Source organism: Hordeum vulgare, chromosome 7H (assembly GCF_904849725.1).
Source record: "Hordeum vulgare subsp. vulgare chromosome 7H, MorexV3_pseudomolecules_assembly, whole genome shotgun sequence".
Classification (NCBI taxonomy): Eukaryota; Viridiplantae; Streptophyta; class Magnoliopsida; order Poales; family Poaceae; genus Hordeum; species Hordeum vulgare.
Window position 1 is genome coordinate 577,256,039 of NC_058524.1, and position 24,555 is coordinate 577,280,593.

The window sequence follows — 24,555 nt, forward strand, 5'->3', positions numbered from 1 at the left end:
TTTAACAAAAGGGAGTAGTTAACATTTCTAAAAAAGGCTATATCTTCGATTTTGGCACAAAGTTATTTTCCTGAAGTTTAAAATATAAAATTGAGCTTGTATAAAAAAAATCCTAGAGGATTTGGAACACATTTGATTTTTGAATCAAATACAAACTCAAAACAAAAAAGAAAACACGCGTGGCACCTCTGTCGATCAACGTATTACATGCGCACCACACAGACTTTAGAGACTTGCAAAGGCCGAAAGCATGATCAACTAGCTCCTCCGCGTATTTGCTCGGTGTCCGCGGCAGGCCATGATGCACAACCTAGTTTCAGATTGCCTATTTGCCATGTAGGTCGGCAGATAACGGCCAATCGCGCTCCCATCCTCTGCACTAGCATACAATTTTTTATTATTATTGAGGAAAAAACTAGGAAAATGATTAGTATCTATCGGCAGATTGCTCCTAGGCGTCAACCGCCTCCATCGTCTACCACGTGTCCACCTTTCCTTTCTTAGAAACATCTTCATCTTATTCAGAAACAGGGCCATAGCTCGCACGGACATCAATTATGGAAAGGATACAAATTTCTGCAACAAGATCTTAGTTGCAGAATAATTCTGCAGCAAGACCTTTGTTGCAAAATGTTTCTGCAAATTTTCTGACATCTGAAGTTTCTGTAACAAGACTTTTGTTACAGAAATTTCTTTGACAAGATTGTTGTTGCAAGAAAAAATTATAGCAAGGCCTTTGTTGCAATAAAAAGATCTGCAACTTGATCTATGTCGTAAAAAATTCTGCAACATGACCCATGTTTCCGCAACACAACCTATGTTGCAGTAATACATGATGACGCTCGGCCACTCGATTCGTGAGATCCGACGACTTAGGAAGCGGTGGATCTTTTCAAAGAATCTGCCAGCAGACGCGTAGCAGCTCCCAAAAAACTAAGGTTTGTTGATAATAATTCACATAAGCTGGGATACAATTCAGATCATGAGGCTAGCATGCTACTTGGTCAGCCCAGTGTGGCCTGCTGAGTTTTTTCTCCCACCGTTTTTGGGAAGGTTCAGCCCATTGTAGCTAGCTGAGTTTTTTCTCCCACCGTTTTTGGGAAGGTTTAACTGGTTCCAGGAACGATTTTTCAATTCATGATTTTTTTCAAATATAGACTGTTTTTAAAATCGTGAATGCTTTTAAAATTTTCAATTTTTGAAAACATTTTTGAAGAAGGAAAAAAAGAAAAGATGATGAAAAAAAGCAGGGACGCAGCCCGCCCCACCCAGAAGCACGCGTCGGGAGTGGGGGGGGGGGGGGGTATGCTCTAAATAGGACCTCCCTGTAATTGTACCATTATAGAGTTGAGTTGCTTGAGCGATGATGAAGAAGATATGAATGACACACTACAACAACAATCTTGGCAAAACGATAGGAGGCTAGTTCGGTGATGTCTGTCATATCCCCGAGTAGTGTTCACTGAATCTTTGAACTCCGTTTTGATTTCATTGAGAAACGGATCAGGGCGAGGCCCTTTTCGTCTTAATAAATACAGTAAGTGCAGGAATGTACATTAGCTATCTAATAACATGGAAAAAGCAAGCAAGAAACAGTTCAAAAATAAAGCTAAGAACGCACGCAAAGAACTAACAACGCATACAACGCATTTGGTTCGCAGAAAAAAGGGTGGCTTCCGATCACAGCAGTTTCTAAAAGTGTAGCTCGCGTTCGGACATGATGGTTTCACACGAGTCGGCCCGGGTTAGAACTCCGGACTCGGCGGGCGAACCAAACAATCAGCGTATAATAACATGATAAGGATAACGAATCCAGTGCTTCCTGGATACGATAAGGGAATACCTTAACTGCGTGGAACCAAACGCGTTGTAAGCTCACATCCGAGAAACTTGCAGTAGCATGTTACTACATGTCTTGCAGAAAAAAGATGACAAAGATCCCGTACACATCTCATCACTACATAGTATCACTAAGGGCCTGTTCGGATGTCCACGGGCTCCGTGAATCTGCGGAGCACTTAATTTCCAGCTCCACTAATTTGCACTGCAGCTCCGCCAGCTCCTCAGGCAGAATCCGGAGCGAAGGGGCTCCGAACACCTCCTAAGTGTATACATGGTGTACCAACTGCCGGAGACGGGAGCACATCACGAGATTCATCCGTACAACGTACTGAAATTGTCATCCACAAGTACAGAGGACCCTACAAGTAAAAACTGTCCTGAAAAAAGAAGTCCACAGTGACGAAACAACAAACAATTCTGAATACTATTGAAAGTTCCCGGCGGCGATGACAATATAGAGATCGATGATTTACAAAAAGATGAAAAAACCTGCCAACAAATATAACTCCGTGTTAAATTTCACCGCTCCAAGGCAGCCTGCATGTGTCAGCATTCCACATCATTAAGCTAGCTAGAGTGTGGAGTCCATCCAAGTCTTCTGAATCACGAGTTGTAAATGTGGAGCTCTGGGAGTTGAGGTCCTCACATCTGTTCAAGTGACTATCCACCTTCATGAAACGGAGTACCTGCAACCAACAACCAGCATACCACCTCGTCAATTTGATGCTCAATTTGCACTTGCAAATAGCAGATATGTATAACTCACTCACCGATTTCATAAAAGGTCGTGAGCTTGCTCTGTGGTGAATACACATGAATGCAACTGTTTTGGGGCACGTGTTCTTCTCTGAGTTATCTGCAATGTCACGAGAAGGATCCGCTAGCTCTTTCATATTGTTCAGCGGTTTTGCCTATGCAGTTGATCAAGAATGGACTGACAATTCGAGAAGCAAAAGACCATATGAAAACACAGAAATCTTCTCATTATGATCCCATGCATGCAAGTACTCTGGAGCCGTATGCCAGTATTAAGGGTGTAAAGTTACAGTTAAGACAACAATCACATTACAGTTTTGGTCTTCTGGCTAATATGGAATTATCATTAGGCTATGGTAATTCAATGGGGAACACGACACGATTTTTCAAAAAGCCACTCTGCAAGATTGCAAGCCCAAATCAGAGATCCGCACAAGGGAGCAAACATGCTGCACTTGACATCCCTAGAAATCACAGAACAGTGTGACAGACAAACGCAGAAGACATACCTGAGATTGATACTCTTCAGTTAAGAGCTGATGTCTTGGCATCTCTGAATTAAGCATCAATGTAAGCCTTCACGTAGGTTATGCAGTAATCCAGAGATTCCATTTTCCAAGTGCAATGACTGAATCCAACCTTTCACTTGAGGGTGCTCTTTGCACTTTGATCAGCTAAACAGCATTTCATCACTAGATAAATAACACCTCAAGTTACACTCTCGTACCTATTTGATTTAGAAAAATGGTGATGCTTCAGACCATGCAGGTGTTATTAACATGGTAGGATAGGGGGGCTAAGGCCTTTTTGAGATAGCCCAGGAACCAGGTGGCATGATGGTAGACCCACTAGCACCACAAGGGCAGAGAGGAAGGAGACTGGGAATGCATTGAATTATCACGCTTAAAGAAAATCTATATAATCGTGCACATATTTATATTCAGATTTCTAGTTCATGGCCAGATGCAACTTGTGGTGCAATTTACTCTTTAGGAGTTAAAGCAATGAACTAGTCACTTTGCCTAGTATCTCTGTGGTAGAAACTAGGGTTCTACCGGCCCTCTGCCTTAGGTTATAAGGGTAGGAGGGAGGTTGGAGGAGACGAGGACGCCGCGGCCGGCGCCGTCTTGGAGTAGGGAGGAGGCGACGGCGAGTAGAGGAGGCGGTGGCTAGGGTTAGGGTTCCGGCTCCTCTAGGAGCCAAGAAATAGAATTGTCTTATTGCTTGCCTCCAAAAGAGCTGTTTACATCGGTTTATATAATCTCGATAACTTGGACTCTAAGATAACTAAGATAACTTGGACTCTAAGATAACTAAGATAACTTGGGCTAATCCCCTAATATTATTAAGATAACTGGGCCAGTTTGGCTAACTGGGCCTCTGATCATAACATTTCTCCCCGCCTGCGCAAACAGCTCGTCCTCGAGCTGGATGTCTAGAAAATGTTGGCGGAATTCCTTGAGCTGCTCCCAAGGTGCCTTCGGAGGGTTGAGCTAGTCCGAAGCACGTCGTGCATCAAGGCCTGGAATGTCACCGGCGCATTGGAGAGACCGAAAAGCATCACCAAAAACTCGAAGTGATCGTGATGGTAGCCAGAACGCAAGTCGAGCGTAGGGAATAAACGTGGCCCTTGCGGCTTTTCCCGGAGCTCCGCCATGACCGGTATAGGAAAATTGACCCTCATCGTCGTGGTAGTGAGAGCACGGTAATCGAGGCAGAAACGCCACAAGCCCCGGGCCTTGTGAACAAGGAGGACCGGTAAAAGGTCGCCGTGCCGCTGCAGGAGATGAGCCAACAGGGGCGGCTCGGAGTCTACTATGGCGGTCGACAGCTGAGAGGGAAATGCTCGAGAAGTGCCACCCTCGCCCTTCCACTGCACCATGCGCCCTTGACGCCAGAAAGTCATGGTCAGTGCGTCGAAGTCCCAAAGGATGGGTCCGAGCGTCCACAAGAAGTCGACGCCGAGGATGAAGTCGTGGTCGCCCAAGGCGATGCCGACGCACGTGATGGCGAAGGACTCGTCGGCAATGAGGATGGGAACCTGCTGCGCAAGTTCGTGGCAGCAGAGACGGTCACCATTAGCCACGGTAACTCGGAGTTGCTCGCCGCCCGTCGGCTAGAGGGCCAGGCGATGCATGGTAGACGCGGGCAGGAAGTTGTGTGTAGAGCCCGTGTCCAGGAGAGCTAAGAGGCGCTCCCCATTAACCGTCACTGGCAACAGCATCGTTGTTTCCGTTCGTATGTCGACAAGGGCATGCAGGGAGACCACGAGAGCGGTGGCTGACGTCGGGGCTGCCGCCTTGGCAAGCTCGGAGGGAGTTGTATCCTCCGCGACAGTCGTCCGCCTCCAGATAGAAGAGGCGCGGGCAGACGTGGCCTGGCACGTAGGGCTCATCGCAGTTGAAACATAACCCTGGCGACGACGCTCATTTTGTTCGGCCGGGGTTAGCCGACGGAACGGACGAGTTGTTGTTGTGGCGGGCGTCCCTGTCGCCGGCTGGGCAGGCTGGCTGGGTGCAGACATAGCCGGCTGAGGGGGTGGGCGAGGTGCCTAGGCCGGGAATGCCTGCTGCATAGCCACCGCCCGCTGCTCGAACGTGCGGGCATAGTACATGGCCGGCTGGATGTCCTGTGGTCCGCGCATCTCGACGTCCACGCGGATGTGGTCGAGGAGGCCCCCGACGAAGAGCTCGGCCCGCTGGCGAGTCGTCACGCCAGGCGCGTGACAGGCCAGGGCCTGGAAGTGGTCAGCGAAGTCCTGCACCGTGGAGGTGAAGGGTAGGTCGCCAAGCTCCGCCAACCGGCTCCCTTGGATCGGAGGCCCGAAACGTAGGAGGCAGAGCTCACGGTCCTGCTCGAGAGCGTAATACCACGTCTGTGCGGCACCTCGGAGGTGATATGAAGCGAGCCAGGTGCGATCCGACACTGGCGTCCATTGCCCCCGAAAAAACTGGTCACATTGGTTGAGCCAGCTCAGGGGGTCCTCCGTGCCGTCATAGGTGGCGAAGTCCAGTTTGGCGAAGCGCGGCGGCGTGTGGGTAGGGCCGCCCTAGCGGTACGGCTCGTCGGCGCGGATTAGTGCAGGGGTCGGCGCCGGGTACCCGTCGGGGCCGGCGAAGCTGGAGGGCCCGCCTTACTGCGGGGGTGGCGCCGGTGGCGATTGGATGTGCGGCGGCGCCGAGGCCGTCGTGTACACCAGCTGTGACGACTCGGTCACCCAGGCCGGTAGCGGCGACGGCGAGGGGGGGAACCGGAGCTGGTGGATCGGCACCCCCGATGCAGAGGTAGGGCGCGGCCCGAAGGTGGTTTGTGGCGGCGGCGGCAGCTGCAGGGTCGGCTACAGCGGCCCGGCCGAGGGTGGCGGCGGCAGCTGCAGTGTTGGCTGCAGCGGCCAGGCGAGCACGGTGGTTGCCGCCAGCAGTGGCTGCTGCCAGGGCGGCCAGGACGGGCCGGCGCTGGCTGGTGGTGGCGCGGCTAGGTATAGCCGGATGCCCTGGACGGCGGTAGCCAGGTCGCGGATCGCGCCGGTCAGCTCCTCCGGGGTGAGGACGGCCGAAGGCGGCGCGGCAGAAGAGGCCGGCGCAGGTAGGTGCGGCCCGCCGGACGTGGAGATCATCGGAGTGGTGGTGGGGGACGACGGCGCAACGGTGGAGACGGGCGGCGGTGATGACATGATCGAACCAGAGCCTCGTGATACCAAACTGGTAGAAACTAGGGTTCTACCGGCCCTCTGCCTTAGCTTATAAGGGTAGGAGGGAGGTTAGAGGAGACGAGGGCGCTGCGGCCGGCGCGACGGTGCCGTCTCGGCGTAGGGAGGAGGCGACGGCGAGTAGAGGAGGCGGTGGCTAGGGTTAGGGTTCCGGCTCCTCTGGGAGCCGGGCAATACAATTGTCTTATTGCTTGCCTCCAAAAGAGCTGTTTACATCGGTTTATATAATCTCGATAACTTTGACTCTAAGATAACTAGGACTCTAAGATAACTAAGATAACTTGGGCTAAGCCCCAAATATTATTAAGATAACTTGGGCTAAGCCCCAAATATTATTAAGATAACTGGGCCAGTTTGGCTAACTGGGCCTCTGATCATAACACTCTGAGAGAGAGAGGGAGGGAAAAGTATTTGAGTCCAAATAAGTGCCTGTCTTGTAGAACGTGTTACCGCATCAAACTATTGTGTTTCATGTTGTCAAAGTCTCACCACGGATGATGACTGATGTTTCAATGTGGCAAAATGCAATCCGAACCACTGCTCTTTGTTGGCTAAGATTTGGAAGTATATCAAATATAGCTAAACAACAAGAAATCCTACTCCATTCACAAATGTATGATGTTTTTTACAGCCTCCCATGCGGGGCTATGACTATAATTTCGGAACATAACATGTTTTATAGAAAACAATAAAGTGTGGACCACATAAAATAATTATGCAAGATGAATCAATTGTACTTTAGCACATATTAGTTGTCAAGATTTCTAAAGGTTGACTCTATGCACCCCACGGTGGCATACATTCGAGGACAGAGGTAGTAGTAAACAAGTCTACATATCTATTTTTTACAAAGTACTCCATCTGTAAAGAAATATAAGAGCGTTTAGATCACTAGAAAAGTAGTGATCTAAACGCTCTTATATTTCTTTACGGAGGGAGTAAGTCTGTACCTATCCAATATTTTTTAAGTTCATACCTTATTTCGCACCACACTAAATGCTCTGATAAGATCACTACATAAATAGGAGTCATAAAGGTAGACTGTTTTATATCATTCAAAAATAAACTTCTCCAATGTAAAGGAACTGTACTGCATCTATACCACCACAATGTGGCAATCAAAGAATGACAGGTATAATTGAGTACCCCTGAAGCAAAGCAAGCAATGAGACTCCATAAGCCCTGGGCTTGGGTGAGCCTGACACTGACTATCTGCATAGAAGGGAAGGATGATGCTTCTGTAACATCAACATAAGAAAATAGAGCAGTATGACTAACTTGTTTGGTTTTCTAGATAACCAAATGCATAGTAAAGCAAAGGTATCACATAGAATGGAAAAGCCATGCAGTACATACCTCCTAACTGCGATGAAGAGAAAGTGCCTTTGATTTGAATAGGAATTGGTACGATAATCCTGTTTCTGGCAAACTGATCAGCTTGAGCAACATGTATTGCCATTTAGCTGATCAATTATGCCTATCTACGGCATCCTAACTGGATGTTGCTCATCTCAAGTCAGTTATGTACAACACGGTGCTGCACGCAACCTGCACATGTGCCTCGCTAATATCAAAATTGCACATGTCTTCCTGGAAAAAAAAAAGGAAGGGATTACCTTTTAGTTAGTTGATGCCTTGATCGAAGTTTCATACTGTACAACTTTCTCAACAAAGTATCTGCTTTACTGGACTACCACAATCAATAATTGATCATATTTGCTAAACTGTGACAAGTCTAACAACCAATATATTCTAATGGTTTAAAGAAAACCAATTATGCCATGAAGGGGTGGCAGGGGAAGCTTTCAGCAGATGCAAAACCATATAGAGCCATGTGACATGGTTAGTTTCTGGGGTGAAGGATGATACAGTTTGTGATTTGTAAATAACATGTCGATTTTCATTGAACAGAAAATCTGGAAAGAAAGGTGCACTGATAGGCAGAAAATTATGTCAACCAAGTTTTAGCAATAACGTGTTTGGATAAATATAGTACTCCACATGACTTGTATGGACACTTACCATTGGACTGAAAGTTACAGAAGAAATGAGTGGCCAATGAAACACACCATCTATTAGCATGAACATATCAGTCAAGCTGACTCAAAGAGCTTCTCCTCGGAATTCACCAACCAGACTGCCAGATGCCTCATGCAAGCCATTGGTCACCATAGCATGTGTCTGAGAACTAATGGAACAGTGTTTATTCTCCATGGTAGACAGCATCTGGGAACATATATCAACATAACCACATTTGAGCAAACCATCATTTAGAATTTTCCATGCAACTTCATCGTGATTATAGCCCAGTTCAAGCAAGTCACAGAACAGTGATTTAGCCTTCTCAAATTCTCCCTCGTTACAAAGCCCCAATATAAGAAGCTGGTATGATTCAAGATGAGGTTGAAACCCGTGTTGTATCATGTCGTGAACAAATGTCGAGGCCTTCTCAAAGGACTTGGTATCACAACAGCACTTGACAAGTAATCTGTATATCTCTTCATTAGGTGGTATATCTTTTCTGCGCATATAATCAAGAAGAACACATGCTTCTTCAATGTGGTTGCCTTTGCAAAATCCTGCAATGAGAGAACTGTATGTCGTTATTGTGGGATTCAAACCAAGTTTTGACATCCTTTCAAGAAACTGCCAAACAGTATCCAACTCTATGAAGTTCCACATGCCGGAGGTGTCTACATAACGGACATTAAAATTCTCTTTTAGAAGATGCTTGAGCAGAATGCAGTACGTCGCATAATCTGGCTCACATGATGCATCCATCATGCGCTTCAGAGTATGAAATGCGCGATCAATATATCCCATATTCCCGCAGCCATCAATGAATGTGTTGTAGGTCACTGCATCAGGGGCAACACCGTCTCTCTCCATTTCCACAATTAAGTTCTCAGCCTCCTCTATTCGACCTTCCTTACAGTATGAGTTAATGAATACAGTATATGTGGTAGCACTTGGCTTATGACCTGATGAAACCATTTCATCGTACATCCTTTTAGCATGGTCATGCTTCCCTTCTCTGAGCATTTCATTGATTAGAGTTGTATAAGAAAAAATGGTACATTTTATTCCCCTTTGAGTCATTTGATCCAGTATCGGCAAAGCTTCCTGCAGCTTCTTTTGTTTGCATAAAGCATGCAGCAGTACACTATACGTGTATGAATCTGGTGTGCAGCCCTCACCAATCATGCTATCTATGAGGGTGGCGGCAATGTCACTATTGCCTGCCTTGCTGAAACCATCAATTAAAGTAGTATAGAGTACCTTGGTAAGGGCTACTCCTTTTCTAACAAGAAATGAATAAGCTTCTTCAGGCCTTCCAGCTTTGCACAGTGCACCAGTGAAGACAGTGTATAATTGGTCATCGGGTGTCAGACCATTCTGCTCCATCATTTCAAATAACCTGAAAGCATTATCAAATTCATGCTGATTGCACTGGCCTTGAACCAAAGTGGTGTAGGTGATAACATTAGGAGTTATTCCATCTTTTTGCATTTTAGTTATCAGTGCCATTGCGTGGTGAAGTTTCTTATCCTGAATTAACCCATACATCAGAGAGTTATAGGTCCATACGTTTGGCTGGCAATCATCGCGTTCCATCATTTTCCAGACCTCTAGTGCGAAATCAACCTTCCCGATCTTGCAAAAGCCATCAATTACAGATGTGTAGGTGAACACATTTGGAACCAAACCATTTGCCGAAATTTCAGTTAACAACTCCTTCGCCTCTTTTAACATATCCTTCTTAATGAGGCTATTGATCAACTTCCCATAAACATGTATATCGAGTTTACACTTACTCAACATCATATTATTTTTCACCCTGAGGGCATCATCAATCCTTTCAGCTTTGCAGTACCCATCGATGAGGTTAGTGAATGTGACAACCGTAGGTGTAAAACCTCCTTTAACAGCACTATCCAGCAATTGCTCAGCTTCATCCATCTTCTCATCACAGAGGCCATGAATCAAAGTGCCGTATGTCCAACCATCCGGGCGGCACCCATTTCCTTCCATCAGCTCCTTAATCCCCAATGCATCCTGCATCCTTCCTGCCTTACGGTACCCTTCAATCATTGCATTATATGTAATAACACTTGCAGCAACACCTCCCCGAGACATCTCATCAAGCAACATCCTGGCGTCAGCAATCCTGCCCTCCTTACATAGGCCGGCGATCAGGAATCTGTATGTGTGTGAATTCGGGGAGCACCCATCACCCCTCATCATCAAAAACAGCACAAGTGCCTCCCTTACACGCCGCGCCTCGCACAGACCCTGAATCAAAATGGTGTAGGAGTACTCATTTCTCCGGCAACCGACCAGCGGCATCATCAGCAACAGCCAGCAGGCCCGCCTCAGGTTGCCCGTCCGGCAGTAACCCAGCACCAGCGCGTTACATGTGAAGGTGTCCGGCTCCAGCCCACACTCCAGCAGCAGCTTGAAGTACCGGTGAGCCTTGGGGAGGTCCCCCTCCTTGCAGTAGGACTTAATCATGGCGTTGTACGTCTTGGTGTCCGGCAGCAGCCCGTCCCCGACGAGCTGTGAGTAGACCCTCTCCATCTCCTCCGTCATGTCGAAGCGCGCGAGCGACCTGAGCGCGAAGTTGTAGCAGGCCGGGGAGAGCGCGTGGCGCGCGGCACCCGTTCGGCAGATTGCCCGCACGGCGTCGGCGGAGGCGAGCATGTCGTCGGCGCTCCGCGAGCAGCCGAACATGGAGAAGACGAGCTGCTCGTAGCGCGCGGGGGAGCGCCAGCGCGAGAGGAGGTGGAGGAGCGCGGCGTGGGAGGCGGCCGTGTGGCGGAAGCCCTGGCGGCGCGCGACCCAGTCGAAGAAGGCGAGCGCCGTGGCCGGGTCGGGGGCCGCGGAGGGGGCGCGGAAGAGGTCGGCGACGAGCGCCGGGGTCACGGACGGCGCCAGGCGCTTGTAGGCCCGGCCCTTGTTCCAGCGGCGCGTGGAGAGGACGCGGCCGAGCTCCGCGACGAGGTCCGGGGTGGATGTGGATGCGGGTGCGGATGCGGCAGCCGCGGCGCGCTGGGAGAGGGGCGGGAGGCGGCGCATGTCGGCGGGGCTTAGGGTTTTGCGGCGGCGGGGGGCGTCTGCCTGTGAGGGGGTTAGTGGGGGTTTAGCCGCGCCGGCGCGGAGGCAGGGGCGGAGGAGGCGGCGATGCCTCGCTGGATTTTCTTTCTTTTTCCCCAATCCGCTCTGGGAGTCTGGTCTGGTGGTGGCCCCGCTTAGCTTACTGCAGGCAGGGGCCCAATCATCTGCGCCGTTGCCTGGATCCGACGGCCCGCACGCTCCCGTCGCCGCCCCCCAGCCAAAAAATTCCCCACCCCCCTCCCCGGTCCGACTCCGGCCGCCGTGCGGCCCCTTCTCGGCGCCGCGCCCGCTCCAGCTCCGAGTCGCCTTCCGCAACCGGAGCCCTTTGCCGATTTATATGAACCGCACCGTCCATACGTCCAACACTACACGCTACACCGTCCGTCCTCCGCCGGCGTCCCTCTCCGGTCCCGTCCGCCCGATTTCAGGTACAGGATTGTGCTCAGTCAGCATCCATTGGAATTAGAGCTTCTTGCTAGTAGTAGGTTGCAGCCGGATTGGATTCTTCTTGCACCTTCTCGCCAAGTTGCCAGTATAATCTGGGTGACATGAGTTTGCACTCCTCTGTCCACCCGTTTGAGCACAGAATTTTGTCAAATTTATACGCAGTTCGTTGCACTCAGAGTAGCCTTGTTAACCAAAGCCTTTGGGTCGCGTCAAAAAATAAAATAGAAAGGCTTTGGGAGGTGAAGATCTGCTTGCTATGAGTTTAACTGTAGATATTCAGTAGGAGCATTGGTTTCTGTCAAAATTATGTTGTTTCTTATCTTAATCAGCTATAATCACAAGATGCATCTACGCCCAGTTTCGTGCCTGGCAAAACTTGATTTTCGTTTTTGTAGAACGATCGATGTTAGTAAAAAATTGTTCACGGATCAAAGGTTGGCAATGTTGACCACCATACTATAAACCCTGTACTCCACTGATGTTCTAATAAGTCCACGTTGCTTCTGCCAGATATCCTTGGGCGGTGGAATCAAATGCTGCCAACAGAGACAATGCTTCTGAAGAGGCGAGGGTTTTGCCATTGGCTCTGTTTGCCGTGGAACACAACAGCAAGAAGCGGCTGCTGTTCGATGTTTCCAGCAGAAACATCCGCGGGATAACCAGCATGCTGTTTCCGGATGCCTTTGTCGAATTCGAGAGCTGCGGCTGGCTTCTTATGGTCCGACGCAAGCCATTCTACTTCCAAGAGCAGGTCGTCTTCCTGGTCCACCCTAGCACCGGCAGGCGGATCGACATGCCGGTGCTCCGCTCTCCCAACAGCGGCTACTTCGTTTTCTACGTTGATCCTCGTGGAAGTGGAACTCCCCTGGTTGTTGCGTGCATCCAGATCATGAGCGTCGTTCCGACTGTCCATGTCGCGTGCCCTGGAGACGTGTACTGGTGCGTCCACAAGCATACCTGTCAACTGCACCCGTCAGAAGCAATGTGCAGATCCATCCACAACACTTTGATCATGGACGTGGCACTGGTCGGGACACAGGCTGTCTATCTGTGCGAAGGAGGAAGGCGGGAGGAAAGTCTACACTTTCCATCCAAGAGGACGTGGTAGCTCGGCGACAGAGAGCTCGGATGGAAGGACAATAACATCAGGGCCTGCCACATTGAAGACCATCACAAATATTTATGCGTATGATTTAGTTGCTGGGACTGTCGAAACGCTTATACCAGCGTCGATCATCACGGAAGTGAGCTGCTGGGTTCGGCCTAGTACATTTGCTACTCCAAAACAAAACAATATGTTGAGTGTAAGGTCTCCATGAAGTTGTTTTACTTTTGCTTTTTTCTCACTCTTTAGAGAGCATCTTCCTTCCGTTAGCTGTAGCAGCTTTGTATTGCTCAAGAAATGATGATTAGAGACTAATCTTTATTATTGTTATGAAACCCTCTTGTAAAATTGGTTGCATCATTTATAAGCAATTGATAGCGAGCATAGTTTGAATGCTCGGAAAAGGAAGAGCTGAGAACTATCCCTTGGTCTAGTGGTAGAAAGCTCCAAGGTGAGCTGTCTCTGATCCAGGTTCGAGGTTGCTGACATCAGTATCTAGTTCATCTGTAGAATTCATAGATTGCGAGATCATGGCAATGGAAAAGAAGGTCCAATCAGCATGATGCTTGGAAAGATGAGTTCAACGATGTTGTCTTCGAGGACAAACCAGATGTGGCACAAGTAGGGGTAAGCGGACGGCGGTAGCAGATGTACACACAAAAAATCAATTGATGTCCCTTTTTTTATCGTTAACATGGATATTATGTGGAGTCTGACACGTCCTAAATGTATCTGTGATTTAAATATTGTTGCATGTTGTAATCTTACCAAATATGCAGTGTTCTACACTATCATTTTTTGGACTAACACATTTCCTGGAAAGACCACCATGGCCCACTTTATTACTGATGCTCAATAGTTACACCATTCACTAATAAATAACCAAGAATGAAAGTAGGGGGCATCGTCCCAAGTAAATGAAATTTTATTGAGATAACTTAATTTGGCTAGCTCATCGGTCGTCATGCTTACTTCTCCTCTACAATGCTAGAAGTCCACCTTCCCAATTCTTGTTGTCATTTCCACACAATCCCAACATATAGCTCCAACAACATTCCAACACTGGTATGTCTCGTGCATAGGCTAATGACCTCACTCAAGTTAGAGTATGCCTGAATTCAGGGGCGGAGCTAAAGGGTGACCAGGATGGACCACGGCCCATCCCGGAATTTAGTTTCGGGCTATATACCTATACATATAGATATGGACAAGAGAAAGAAAATTTGACCCAACAACACTTTGACCCAAAACAACCTATGTCCCACAGCCTCTCTCGCTCTTAGCTAACAGGACACCACGCATGCGAGGCCAGAACCTCCCTGACGCCTTAGAGCATCTCCAGCCGTTCGGTCCCCAGTGCGCCCCGGTGATAGCCTTTTTAGCTTTTCATCGGTGTTATTCTCGGCCTGGGGGCGAGCGAGTTTCCAGCCGCGCCCCCAGGTTTCGTCCCCCAGATGCCAACATTTTTAAATTCCTTTCTCCCGCTGCCTAAAAACACGTCGTGAGTTCGGCGATCAGTGCCATAGTTCGGCGATCAAACAAACCAATAGTTCGGCGATCGAAAGGAAAGGATAAAAATGGATCAGACGGCCGACTCAGCGGGGTGCGTGTAACGACTAAGATGCGGTCCTTTCCGATCTGGGGATCGAGGCCCCGAATTGGAAAGGAACGCATCTAAGCGTCTCGCAAACAAGGTATCATAGCACATACATAATAATCAACAGAATGACAATAAGGGGTTCAATTGCCATCTCATAAATATACGAGAGTACATCACGCATACAATCAAAGTAGTTCCGCTACGGACTACAAAACAAGGGAAATGGCTATGCTACCCTGCCTGCTGGCCCATGATCACGACCACGCCTCAATCTTCTGGATAGTTCACGTACAGGCGGTCGTTCTCCTCGCCGTACTGCCACGCCAGCCGCGTGCCGTCGGGATCACCTGTCTCTGCGGTACCTGAACCTGTTGGTATTGTGGAGGAATCTGTGAGCCACGGGGACTCAGCAACCTAAGACCTTGGTGCCAGAACTAGTCAAGTTATTAGGTTGGATAGGTGGAGTATTTAGGTTGCAGCATCCTAAGCTTGATAAAGTGGCTATCTTACGTAGAACTTGTATGAAGGTGGTCTATACTAGCGGTCGATGATAGATGATCACTAAGTGATCCTGAACACCTACCTACGTCAATCATAACCCCACCGTGTTCCCGGTCGAAGAGAGATCTTCGAGGGGACAGTCACGGTTACGCACACAGTTGGCAATTTTATTAGCTTATGTTTAAGTTATCTATTACCGGATGTTAACAAAATATTCCAAGTTGCCACATAACCGCGGGCACGGCTTTCCGAAAGATTAAACCCTGCAGGGGTGCTCCAACTAGTCCATCACAAACATACACAGGCCGCAAAGTAATCCTCTATCACGAATCTCGTGATCTCGTCGGATTCCTTAGAGGAAAACCTCAACTCTGGGGAGAACCAAAGCTTCACCGGAATTCCTATACGCCAGATATATCATTAAGGTAAGACAAGACTAGCAGGACCTCCCGTCGTGTCGACGACCCTGATAAGAGCCGCGTATCTCAGTCTCAGGACACGACGGATGAGTCACACTACAGGTATACCAAACCTCAGGTTGCCCTGTGGTGGCCCCATAGTCTGCCCAGTTTGGACCAACACTCATGAGGAGCACTGGCCCGGGTTGTTGATTAAATTCCTCGGGGTAGCTATTCCCTATGCAGATTATTATTAAGTGATTAGCAAATTAACACCAATGTTGGGTCCTGCCAGACAAGTCTTAACACTACGCGATTTATCGAGGGGGTTCCCATAACAACCCTGAACGTGTTAGGAGCGATCAATATGGAATCAAACACCGGTAGCCGGTAACTATGGCGGCAATAACGGAACAAAGCACCCGGCAAAAGGCTAGGCCTTCCGTTATTTACCAAGTATATAGGTGCATTAATTAAATAACAGAATTAAGATAATGATATCAAGCTCATGTTGTCACATGAGTCAAAGCACCTGCATCCACTACAAGAAATATGTCAACTAACGGCCTTCAATATTGATCACTGAATGGTCATTGATTTCCATTTATGACCTTTTTATGACCAAAAACAGAAGGTCTAAAGCTGAGGGTCTTTAGTGAACTATAACGACCTTTTTCTGGATTGGTCGTAAGATTTTATGACCAAACAGAAGGTCGTAGGTTTAACGACCAAATGATTTGGTCACTAGCAATCTGCCCGCACCACGTCAGATCCACCGTGGCAGCCTGACGTGGCAGAATTATGACCAAATGAAAAGGTCGTAAATAAGATTCAGCCCGGTCCATTCCGATCGTCTACATGGGTCGGGCCCAATAATTTGGCCTTTTATTTTCTGGGATAGAATCTTTTACTGAGCAGGTTTTTTATTAGTCCACTTTTCTTTTGGGCCTTGGCCTACTCTTTTTTTAGGCCGAAGCCTTCTTAGTCTATTTCTTGTTTGGGCCTCGGCCTTTTTGCTGTCCAAACTAACTTTAGTGCCTAAACAAAATGGTCCAAACAAAACTTAAATAATTGACAACTTCACAGGTGCACAGCTTCACAAAATAGAGCAAGACATTGTTTGATCACCAGAATAACCAATCAAGTGGGCTAACTTCATCAGGTTCTTGAGAAGTTAGCCCACTTCACTGTTTCTAGGACAGGTTCTACGACAGGTTCAACTTCTACAATGCTTTAGCGCCGAAGAGAGCCATCAAGTGGGCTAACTTCTCTTCCTGTTCCTGAGACTTCTTGCACAGAAGCTCAAGTTCCTTGTCGCGTGCAGCTTCATATTCTTCATCCTTTAGCTTGATTGCTGCCATTTCTTCTTGCATCACTTCAGCTTGAAGCTCCGACCTCTCCAGCTTCTGCTGAAGATCACGAACATGAGCACCCACAACAACAGTTCCTTTGCTAGAGTTCTTACTAGATGACTTGAGCCCAACATTCCTGAGGAATGTGCTTTGGTTGACTTCGTTCTTGAGCACTTCTTCAACAATCTCAGCATCAGACTTTGGTTCTTCACCTTCTGGTATCGGCGCGTCCTTCATTTTTTCCATCTCAAGCTAGCATATGGAGGAAAATGATAGACATTAGTGGCAGATCTATTTCACATTCTGCAAGAGAAACCAAACAAGAATGCCACCAAACCAGACCAAGAAATGGATTATTTGAAGTAATCAAACCAGCACACAAAATCTATATGTAGATATTTTACTCAAACTCAAACAGAAGTAGATGATAACTACTAAACTTATAGCATTATTTGAATCTGGCTACAGCAAGTGTACACACTTATGTGATCTAGAGACATGCAATCGGAACAATATGGTGGTTCTATATAATATGGCTTCTTTGTTGAGAACTAACATTCAGATCAATTTTCATCATATCATAAAAATGCAACAAATAGCTACAGCAAATTCTGATATCTTTGTTGAGAACTATACAACAAATTCTGATATCTTTGTTGAGATACCAAACCTATCTTAGGCTCTAGCAAACAACATCAAATCATGGAACATAGTGTGTGTTCTTGTTGGCTGTGAATCAAACAGGGCTGAGGTCTATAGGCAAAAGTTTGAACTAGCTAGACAAAAGCATGGAGTGACTTACTATAGCAATCTTGACTGGCTCCGAAAACACGTGCTTCTTGCTGTAGTGGGTGGCCTTGAACAAGTCAATCGCAGACAGCTCCTCACCCTTACGCTCTTATTTCTGAAATGTTTTTCAACAAAAATCAAAATGTTATTCAGCAAGAATAAGAAATGATATTCAACGAGGATCAAACAATAAGGTCTTTAGAAAAAGGTACTCATGGTGGCAAAAATGTGTGCGGTGTAGTGCCTGGAACCAGTTCTCTGTTGGTACACGACCTTTTCTCGATTAATCTTGTTCGACACACAGGTTTCCTACAAAAACGCATAATGTTATTTGCCAAGTTGAAAGAAAGTGGAATAGGCAGTAGTATAGTAGGACAATACGAGTCTGAGCATATTTGATTTAGAAATATTTCAGTTATCCTGCACTAGCACAAGTACATGAACAACTAGTACTATATAAGAGTCAGTGTATTACATATGGCATTGATTTTGAAAGTTGATGCTCTCTATTGTTCCTACTCTGATCAGAAACATGGAAGAGGAAGAAGGGGACCATGGCCCATTCCCATCCTGATGTGCAGAACATAAATCAGCAAACAGAGCATATACATACCTTGTGTCTTGGGGTAGACCACATCTGCACGAGAGCTTGCCATTCACCGTTCGTCAGATCTGGCACCGGAGACTTGGTTCTCACTTTGTTTGCTACTACGGTATCAAAATACTTCTTCTTGATATTATGGCGTCAATTCTTTGAACTTTTTTGCAGAACATCTTTGCATGCGTACTTGATGGTCTCCGAGTCTGTTTTATCTCAAAATTTGCCTACCAAGACAGCAAACAAGGAAGGAACAACATTAGTGATCATTAACTACATAACAAAAAAATAGAGTAGCACATTAACTATAAAACAAGTAGCTTACAACAACTTTCCCAGTGTAGTCCTCCACTAGAGTAGCATTATTTTTGTATTCCTTGAAGTGAGGAAAAACCGGCAGATGGCTTCTTGCAACGAGTCCACACTCAGAAGCAAACTTTGCTGCCTGTAGAGGCTTCTCTGGACACTTCATCCCTTGGGCAATTTGGATAGGCACCTTTGTGCCAAGCGCCTTGGTGATTCTCTCTAGCCCTTTGCCCTTTCTAAGTCTATGCTTGTTAGTCATTGCATCTGAAAATGAAATTGAACTCGTAAATTATAAGAGAAATCGACAAATGCAGGAATGGTTCTGCTAAACAGGTAAGCATACATGATCACTTCCATTTGCAAAATGCACTAGTAAAAGAGAAGGTGAACTTGCCTGGTTGAAGCACAAGCTGCTGTTCTTCTTCACTAACGACATCATTCCTATCAATAGAAGGTGCACCATGCCTGAGGGGTACGCACACAGTGCCGCTTTCATCCATGCAGAGAGTGGTTTCTTCGTTCATCGGCGAAAACTCATCACGCAATTCCACCGAGCTCTCAAAGTCCATGCCCAGCGGACTTTCCTGATGGTCCGTCGCAGCCGCGATAGTTGCTTTCTGCCTTGTGACTCTATCAGGTTCATCAGGTTCCAGGATCCTCTTTGTTTGTCCTAGAGGTGGGGCCATCACCCTTCCTGGAGGCATTGCAGCAGATGCTTCTGAGCTCTTCCTATTCTTGTTGGTTGTCTTCTTAACACCAGGCCTCTTCGTTCTAGATTCCTTCAGTGCCTTGTATAAATAGCATAGAAAAAAATTAGATCACAAGATAAATATGTGAGCACAAGGAAACACAGAGCATACAAGAACCCGAACCCTCCAAGCAAGACAGAGTTTACACCTTAACAGTCTTGTGCACTACAACTTCATCCTCCTTAGGATTGTACTCTGGGTCATCACTGATAACTCCACTACCTTCTTGAACCCCATTAGTTGTACCTTGTTGTACATCATTTGTTTTCCTAATCATTGACGCTATTGCATCAATGCCAAGGGACTGGAATATCCGATTGTTGCTCATCATATTTCTAGCCCTAACCTTCTCGTACTCGGTGAGAGGAGGCTCATCTTTGCAAGGCAAAGGAAACATAATTATTAGGTTAATTGTTGGAATGCATGGACACAGAGCCAAACATATCTTATGATATTTTATTATCATTTAATCCTACTTATTCAGCTAAGGAAGAGTAGGAGCACACATGCACAGCTAAGACAGCTAATTCAGATCACAACAATACATTTGCATAATAAAATCTGACAGTATTTTACATCACTAGCCTCCAAGATATTTATAAATCTGACAGTATAACCACAAGGAGCAACTTGCATACCACTGGTTGGCCTCGGGTTTGACCTTGTCATCCTTGACATGGATGATCTTGAGGTGGTGCTTGCAAAATAGAATAAACAACAATTAGATACAACAGGGATAAAGTAAAATGATGCACTTATATCAATAAAGGAAAGCATTTAGACCAGCATGCATCAGTACTAATACATGTAAAACACTTGGACCAACATGCACATACACTTGTAGCAATGCACATACAGTTAATGCATCAGTACTAAACTGGCAGTTGAAGCAAGCAACTAAATTGAAGCACTTGGACTAGCATGCACATACAAGTGTAGCAATGCATGAAACTCTAATTAACCATGTATGCTAGCCAGCAAGCAAGCCATAATAGTCAAGCAACATGAACCCTAACCCTATGAACCACGTGAGCGGACATATTTACCCCATGAACCCTAACCCTAACACCATGAATGTACCGAACCATCCCCATTGATCCAGCCCCATGAACCCTAGAAGAACACATGAGGGGGATCTATCAAACCCTAGAAGATCTACTAGAAGAACACATGAGGGGATCAATCAACGGGAGATGGGTCGAGGGGAGAGGTACTGTCGTCGTCGATGTAGTCGTAGCTGTCAACGTCGATGTAGATGTAGCCGTCGTCGTCGATGTAGATGTAGCCGTCGTCGTCGTCGATGTAGTCGTCGTCGATGTAGATGTAGCCGTCGACGTCGTCGATGTAGTCGTCGTCGGGGAGAGGGGAGAGGGGCGGATGGGCGGCGCGGAGCAGGGGAGGGGCGGCGGAGTGGGGAGTGGGGAGTGGAATGGAGAGGGGAGTGGTGGGTCCCGCGTGGTAATGGGAGAGGGAGTTGAGGGAAATTTTGGTTGGGTGAGAGGGAAAATTTCGTGGGGTGGGAGGGAAAATTTTCACTAGTTTTTTCGGGTTTGGAGGCAGACTTTTTTCTTTTTCTTTTTTATAAACATTGTAGAAATAATGGTTAAAATCATACCGAATAGTTCAAGAAGACATCGGTACTCAAATTTATATATCTTTTCTAGTTGGCAGGTCACATGTGATGATGCGCACGAAGGTTTCCCATTTTTTTTGATTTTTTTTGAATTTTTCATGGCCATTTCAAAATACCATGGAAACGGCGGGCATGACCGTACCTACCTAGTGGTTGAATCTTGGAAACATTTTGGTGTTTCTCTGATTAAGTAGATACTTGTGTACCTAGAAATGATTTTTGGAAAAAATAAAGAACAAACTATAAGGAAGCAGCAGTTCAAATTTGACCCGCTTCCAACTGATTCGACATAGATTTGTCTTTTTCACGAGAGATGGATAAAAGCTTTTGACACCCAACCATTTTGTCAATTCTACATTAAATATGGCCTAGTATGTTAGAAAAATGATTTGGACCAATTTTGAAACAAATATATGGTAGGTCCTTCACAAAAAAACTCATTTCGGGCACTTGAAAAATGAAAAATGAGCTTTTCATACAAGGAAGATGAAAACTTCCTTAATCAACATTGTTTGTCATTCCAACATGCACCATTATGCAAAATATGAGACCATTTCCACAAACTATGCCATGAATATGGCCATGAGATTGATCATGTGGCTTGAAAGCCATGAATCTTCACACATGATAGCTTATTTGTGTGAACATTTTTTAAAAATAATTGTCGTATTACAAGTTTATTATTTTACATGGTAACTTTATCACATATGATGACATAATGCTAAGGTTTCCCATTTTTTTGATTTTTTTTGAATTTTTCATGGCCGTTTCAAAATGCGGTCGAAACGGCGGGCATGACCGTTCCTACCTAGTGGTTGAATCTTGGAAACCTTTTGGTGTTTATATGATTAAATAGATACTTGTGTACCTAGAAATGATTTTTGGAAAAAATAAAGACCAAACTATAAGGCAGCTGTAGTTTAAATTTGACCCGCTTCCAACTGATTCGACATAGATTTGTCTTTTTCACGAGAGATGGATAAAAGCTTTTGACACCCAACCATTTTGTCAATTGTACATTAAATATGGCCTAGTATGTTAGAAAAATGATTTTGACCAATTTTGAAACAAATATATGCTAGGACCTTCACAAAAAAACTTATTTCGGGCACTTAAAAAATGAAAAATGAGTTTTTCATACAAGGAAGATGAAAACTTTCTTAATCAACATTGTTTGTCATTCCAACATGCACCATTATGCAAAATATGAGACCATTTCCACAAACTATGCCATGAATATGGCCATGAGATTGATCATGTGGCTTGAAAGCCATGAATCTTCACACATGATAGCTCATTTGTGTGAACACTTTTTAAAACTAATTGTCGTATTACAAGTTTATTATTTTACATGGTAACTTTATCACATATGATGACATAATACAAAGGTTTCCCATTGTTTTTATTTTTTTTGAATTTTTCATGGCCGTTTCAAAATACGGTCGAAACGGCGGGCATGACCGTTCCTACCTAGTGGTTGAATCTTGGAAACCTTTTGGTGTTTCTATGATTAAGTAGATACTTGTGTACCTAGAAATGATTTTTGGAAAAAATAAAGAGCAAACTATAAGGCAGTCACAGTTCAAATTTGACCCGCTTCGAGTTGATTCGACATAGATTTGTCTTTTTCACGAGAGATGGATAAAAGCTTTTGACACCCAACCATTTTGTCAATTGTACATTAAATATGGCCTAGTATGTTAGAAAAATTATTTGGCCCAATTTTGAAACAAATATATGGTAGGTCATTCACAAAAAACTCATTTCGGGCACTTAAAAAATGAAAAATGAGTTTTTCATACAAGGAAGATGAAAACTTCCTTAATCAACATTGTTTTTCATTCCAACATGCACTGTTATGCAAAATATGAGACCATTTCAACAAACTATGCCATGAATATGGCCATGAGATTCATCATGTGGCTTGAAAGCCATGAATCTTCACACATGATAGCTCATTTCATGTGGCTTGAAAGCCATGATAGCTGAAAACAACATCTCAATTCAGTTCAAAAAAACTTCAGGAACATCACAACCAATAGTTTGCAATATTTTGCATTACAACACAACAGTTTAAATCAGGATCACATCACAACCAACAGTTCTCGCCAAAACTAAGAAAATGGCACCAAAACTACATCATTTTGCCTCTCGAGCCATTTCTGAATACAACATTTTGCCTCTGCAGCCATCATGTAATGCCCCAAGTGTAGAACTTTCCCTTCTTGTAACCTTCCATGTGGGGCCACCTTGTCAGAGATCTTGATGATATCATTTTGTGCCTTGAATTCATGTGTGTTCCCTAGTGCTTACTTCCCTTGCATGCTTGCATAGCATATCATGCCTTGCCATACCTTATGATTGCATGCCATGATCATGTTGCATTTGAAGTTACTAGGAGTAGTGTGTGGTGTTGAGAGTGCATGTGTTCTTGCTAGGGTTAAGGGGTGGTTTGCACTACCTTGTGATGCATGTGATAATGGTGTGGGTGATGTAGTAGTGAGTGCTAGTCTTTTAAGCTCTTGCCTTTTAAACTCCTTTTCCCTCCTATTTTTATTCTTGTCAAAATTCCTTCTTCCCAAAGATGATTCTAAAATGTCTAGTGGTTAGATAAAATGTGCTTAGGAGGGGGTGCAATTTTTCTGATTTGATTCTTTGATTTAAGTGGTGCAAATAAACTCAAAACAGTAGCTTAATTACTGTTTTGCATTTATTTCAAACATCTCCAAATATTGCATTCCTATTTTTCCCTATTGGGCCAAAATTCCTTAAGTCCAGCAGGTTTTTCCTTTGAAATTTTGCCACAATAGTTTATAGGTGGGTTATTTTCTTGAGTGTGTTTAAAACTAAATAGGAATCCCCTCCCCAATATTTCTTTTCCTTCTTCCTGGACAGCATGGGCCTCTTTCCTCTCTCCTGGCCCAGTTGCACCCTCCAGAGAGAGAGCCCACGCGAAGCCCCCTCCCTCCTTCCTGACGGCGCTTCCTCCTTTCCTCGCTATCCTCTTTCCGTCAGTCGTGTGTGAGAGAGAGAGCTGACGGCGCCGTGAGCAGCTCGTCGAGGTCCCCCTATAAGACGTGTTGGCGTCCGTGCCCGAAGCCTAGGGTTCCTCTTCTCCCCTCAGCCGCCGCCGCCACCTCTCCCAAACCCATCTCGTTCCCATCTCTCTTCCTTCTTCTCTGTCAGGTAAGATAGCAGAGAGAAGCAGGATAGAGAGCAGTAGGCATCGCCGGTGGCGTCGCGCCCCGCCTCCGTTCGCCACCGCCGTCATGCCTGGGAGCACGGGGTGGATCCCCGCGATCCATTCCCGGCGCTAGGGGCCCCGGGGGCCGACCACATCGCCGGACCCGAGCTCGTCTAGGCCGTGCCCGCGGTGTCCCGCCATCTCTCCTTCGGTTCTGCAGTCGGGTCCTCTCGTCGACGGCCTGCTTCCCTTCGGCGCTCCTCCTCCCCGTTCGGCGCCCCATCTTTCCCCAAGGTGAGGCCGCGTTCTCCTCCTTCCTTCCTCCTCCGCGGTCCGGCTCGTTCCCGGCGTGATGTGCGCTTCTCTGTTCCATAGCTGTGTGTTGGGGGTGCAGAAGTTGCAGGTTGGTGCTGAGTAGTGTAGGGCTATGGGGGTGCCGCGCAGAGGAGGGCTTCCTCCCCCCTCTCTCCA

General features: G+C 46.2%; 2 protein-coding genes across 6 annotated transcripts; one reads left to right on the forward strand and one right to left on the reverse strand.

Annotated features, from left to right (window-relative positions):
• Window positions 1-2,239: 2,239 nt before the first annotated feature.
• On the reverse strand, window positions 2,240-11,528 carry LOC123409173 (pentatricopeptide repeat-containing protein At5g65560-like). 5 transcript variants are annotated; one of them, XM_045102140.1, is made up of 6 exons: window positions 8,330-11,528; window positions 7,664-7,897; window positions 7,454-7,519; window positions 3,108-3,272; window positions 2,613-2,997; window positions 2,240-2,528 (listed from the first exon to the last, which is right to left on the reverse strand). In XM_045102140.1, the coding sequence occupies exon 1, from the start codon at window positions 11,381-11,383 to the stop codon at window positions 8,411-8,413; it is 2,973 nt and encodes a 990-aa protein (XP_044958075.1). In that variant the 5' UTR covers window positions 11,384-11,528; the 3' UTR covers window positions 2,240-2,528; window positions 2,613-2,997; window positions 3,108-3,272; window positions 7,454-7,519; window positions 7,664-7,897; window positions 8,330-8,410. The 5 variants fall into 5 exon arrangements, with proteins under 5 accessions (XP_044958075.1, XP_044958074.1, XP_044958073.1 ...); XM_045102139.1 differs by having other exon boundaries at window positions 3,108-3,290; XM_045102138.1 differs by having other exon boundaries at window positions 2,613-2,698; window positions 3,108-3,325.
• Window positions 11,382-13,061, forward strand: LOC123409356. The gene is made up of 3 exons (XM_045102285.1): window positions 11,382-11,427; window positions 11,571-11,850; window positions 12,380-13,061. The coding sequence occupies exons 1-3, from the start codon at window positions 11,382-11,384 to the stop codon at window positions 12,975-12,977; spliced, it is 924 nt and encodes a 307-aa protein (XP_044958220.1). The 3' UTR covers window positions 12,978-13,061.
• The last annotated feature ends 11,494 nt before the right edge of the window (window positions 13,062-24,555 follow it).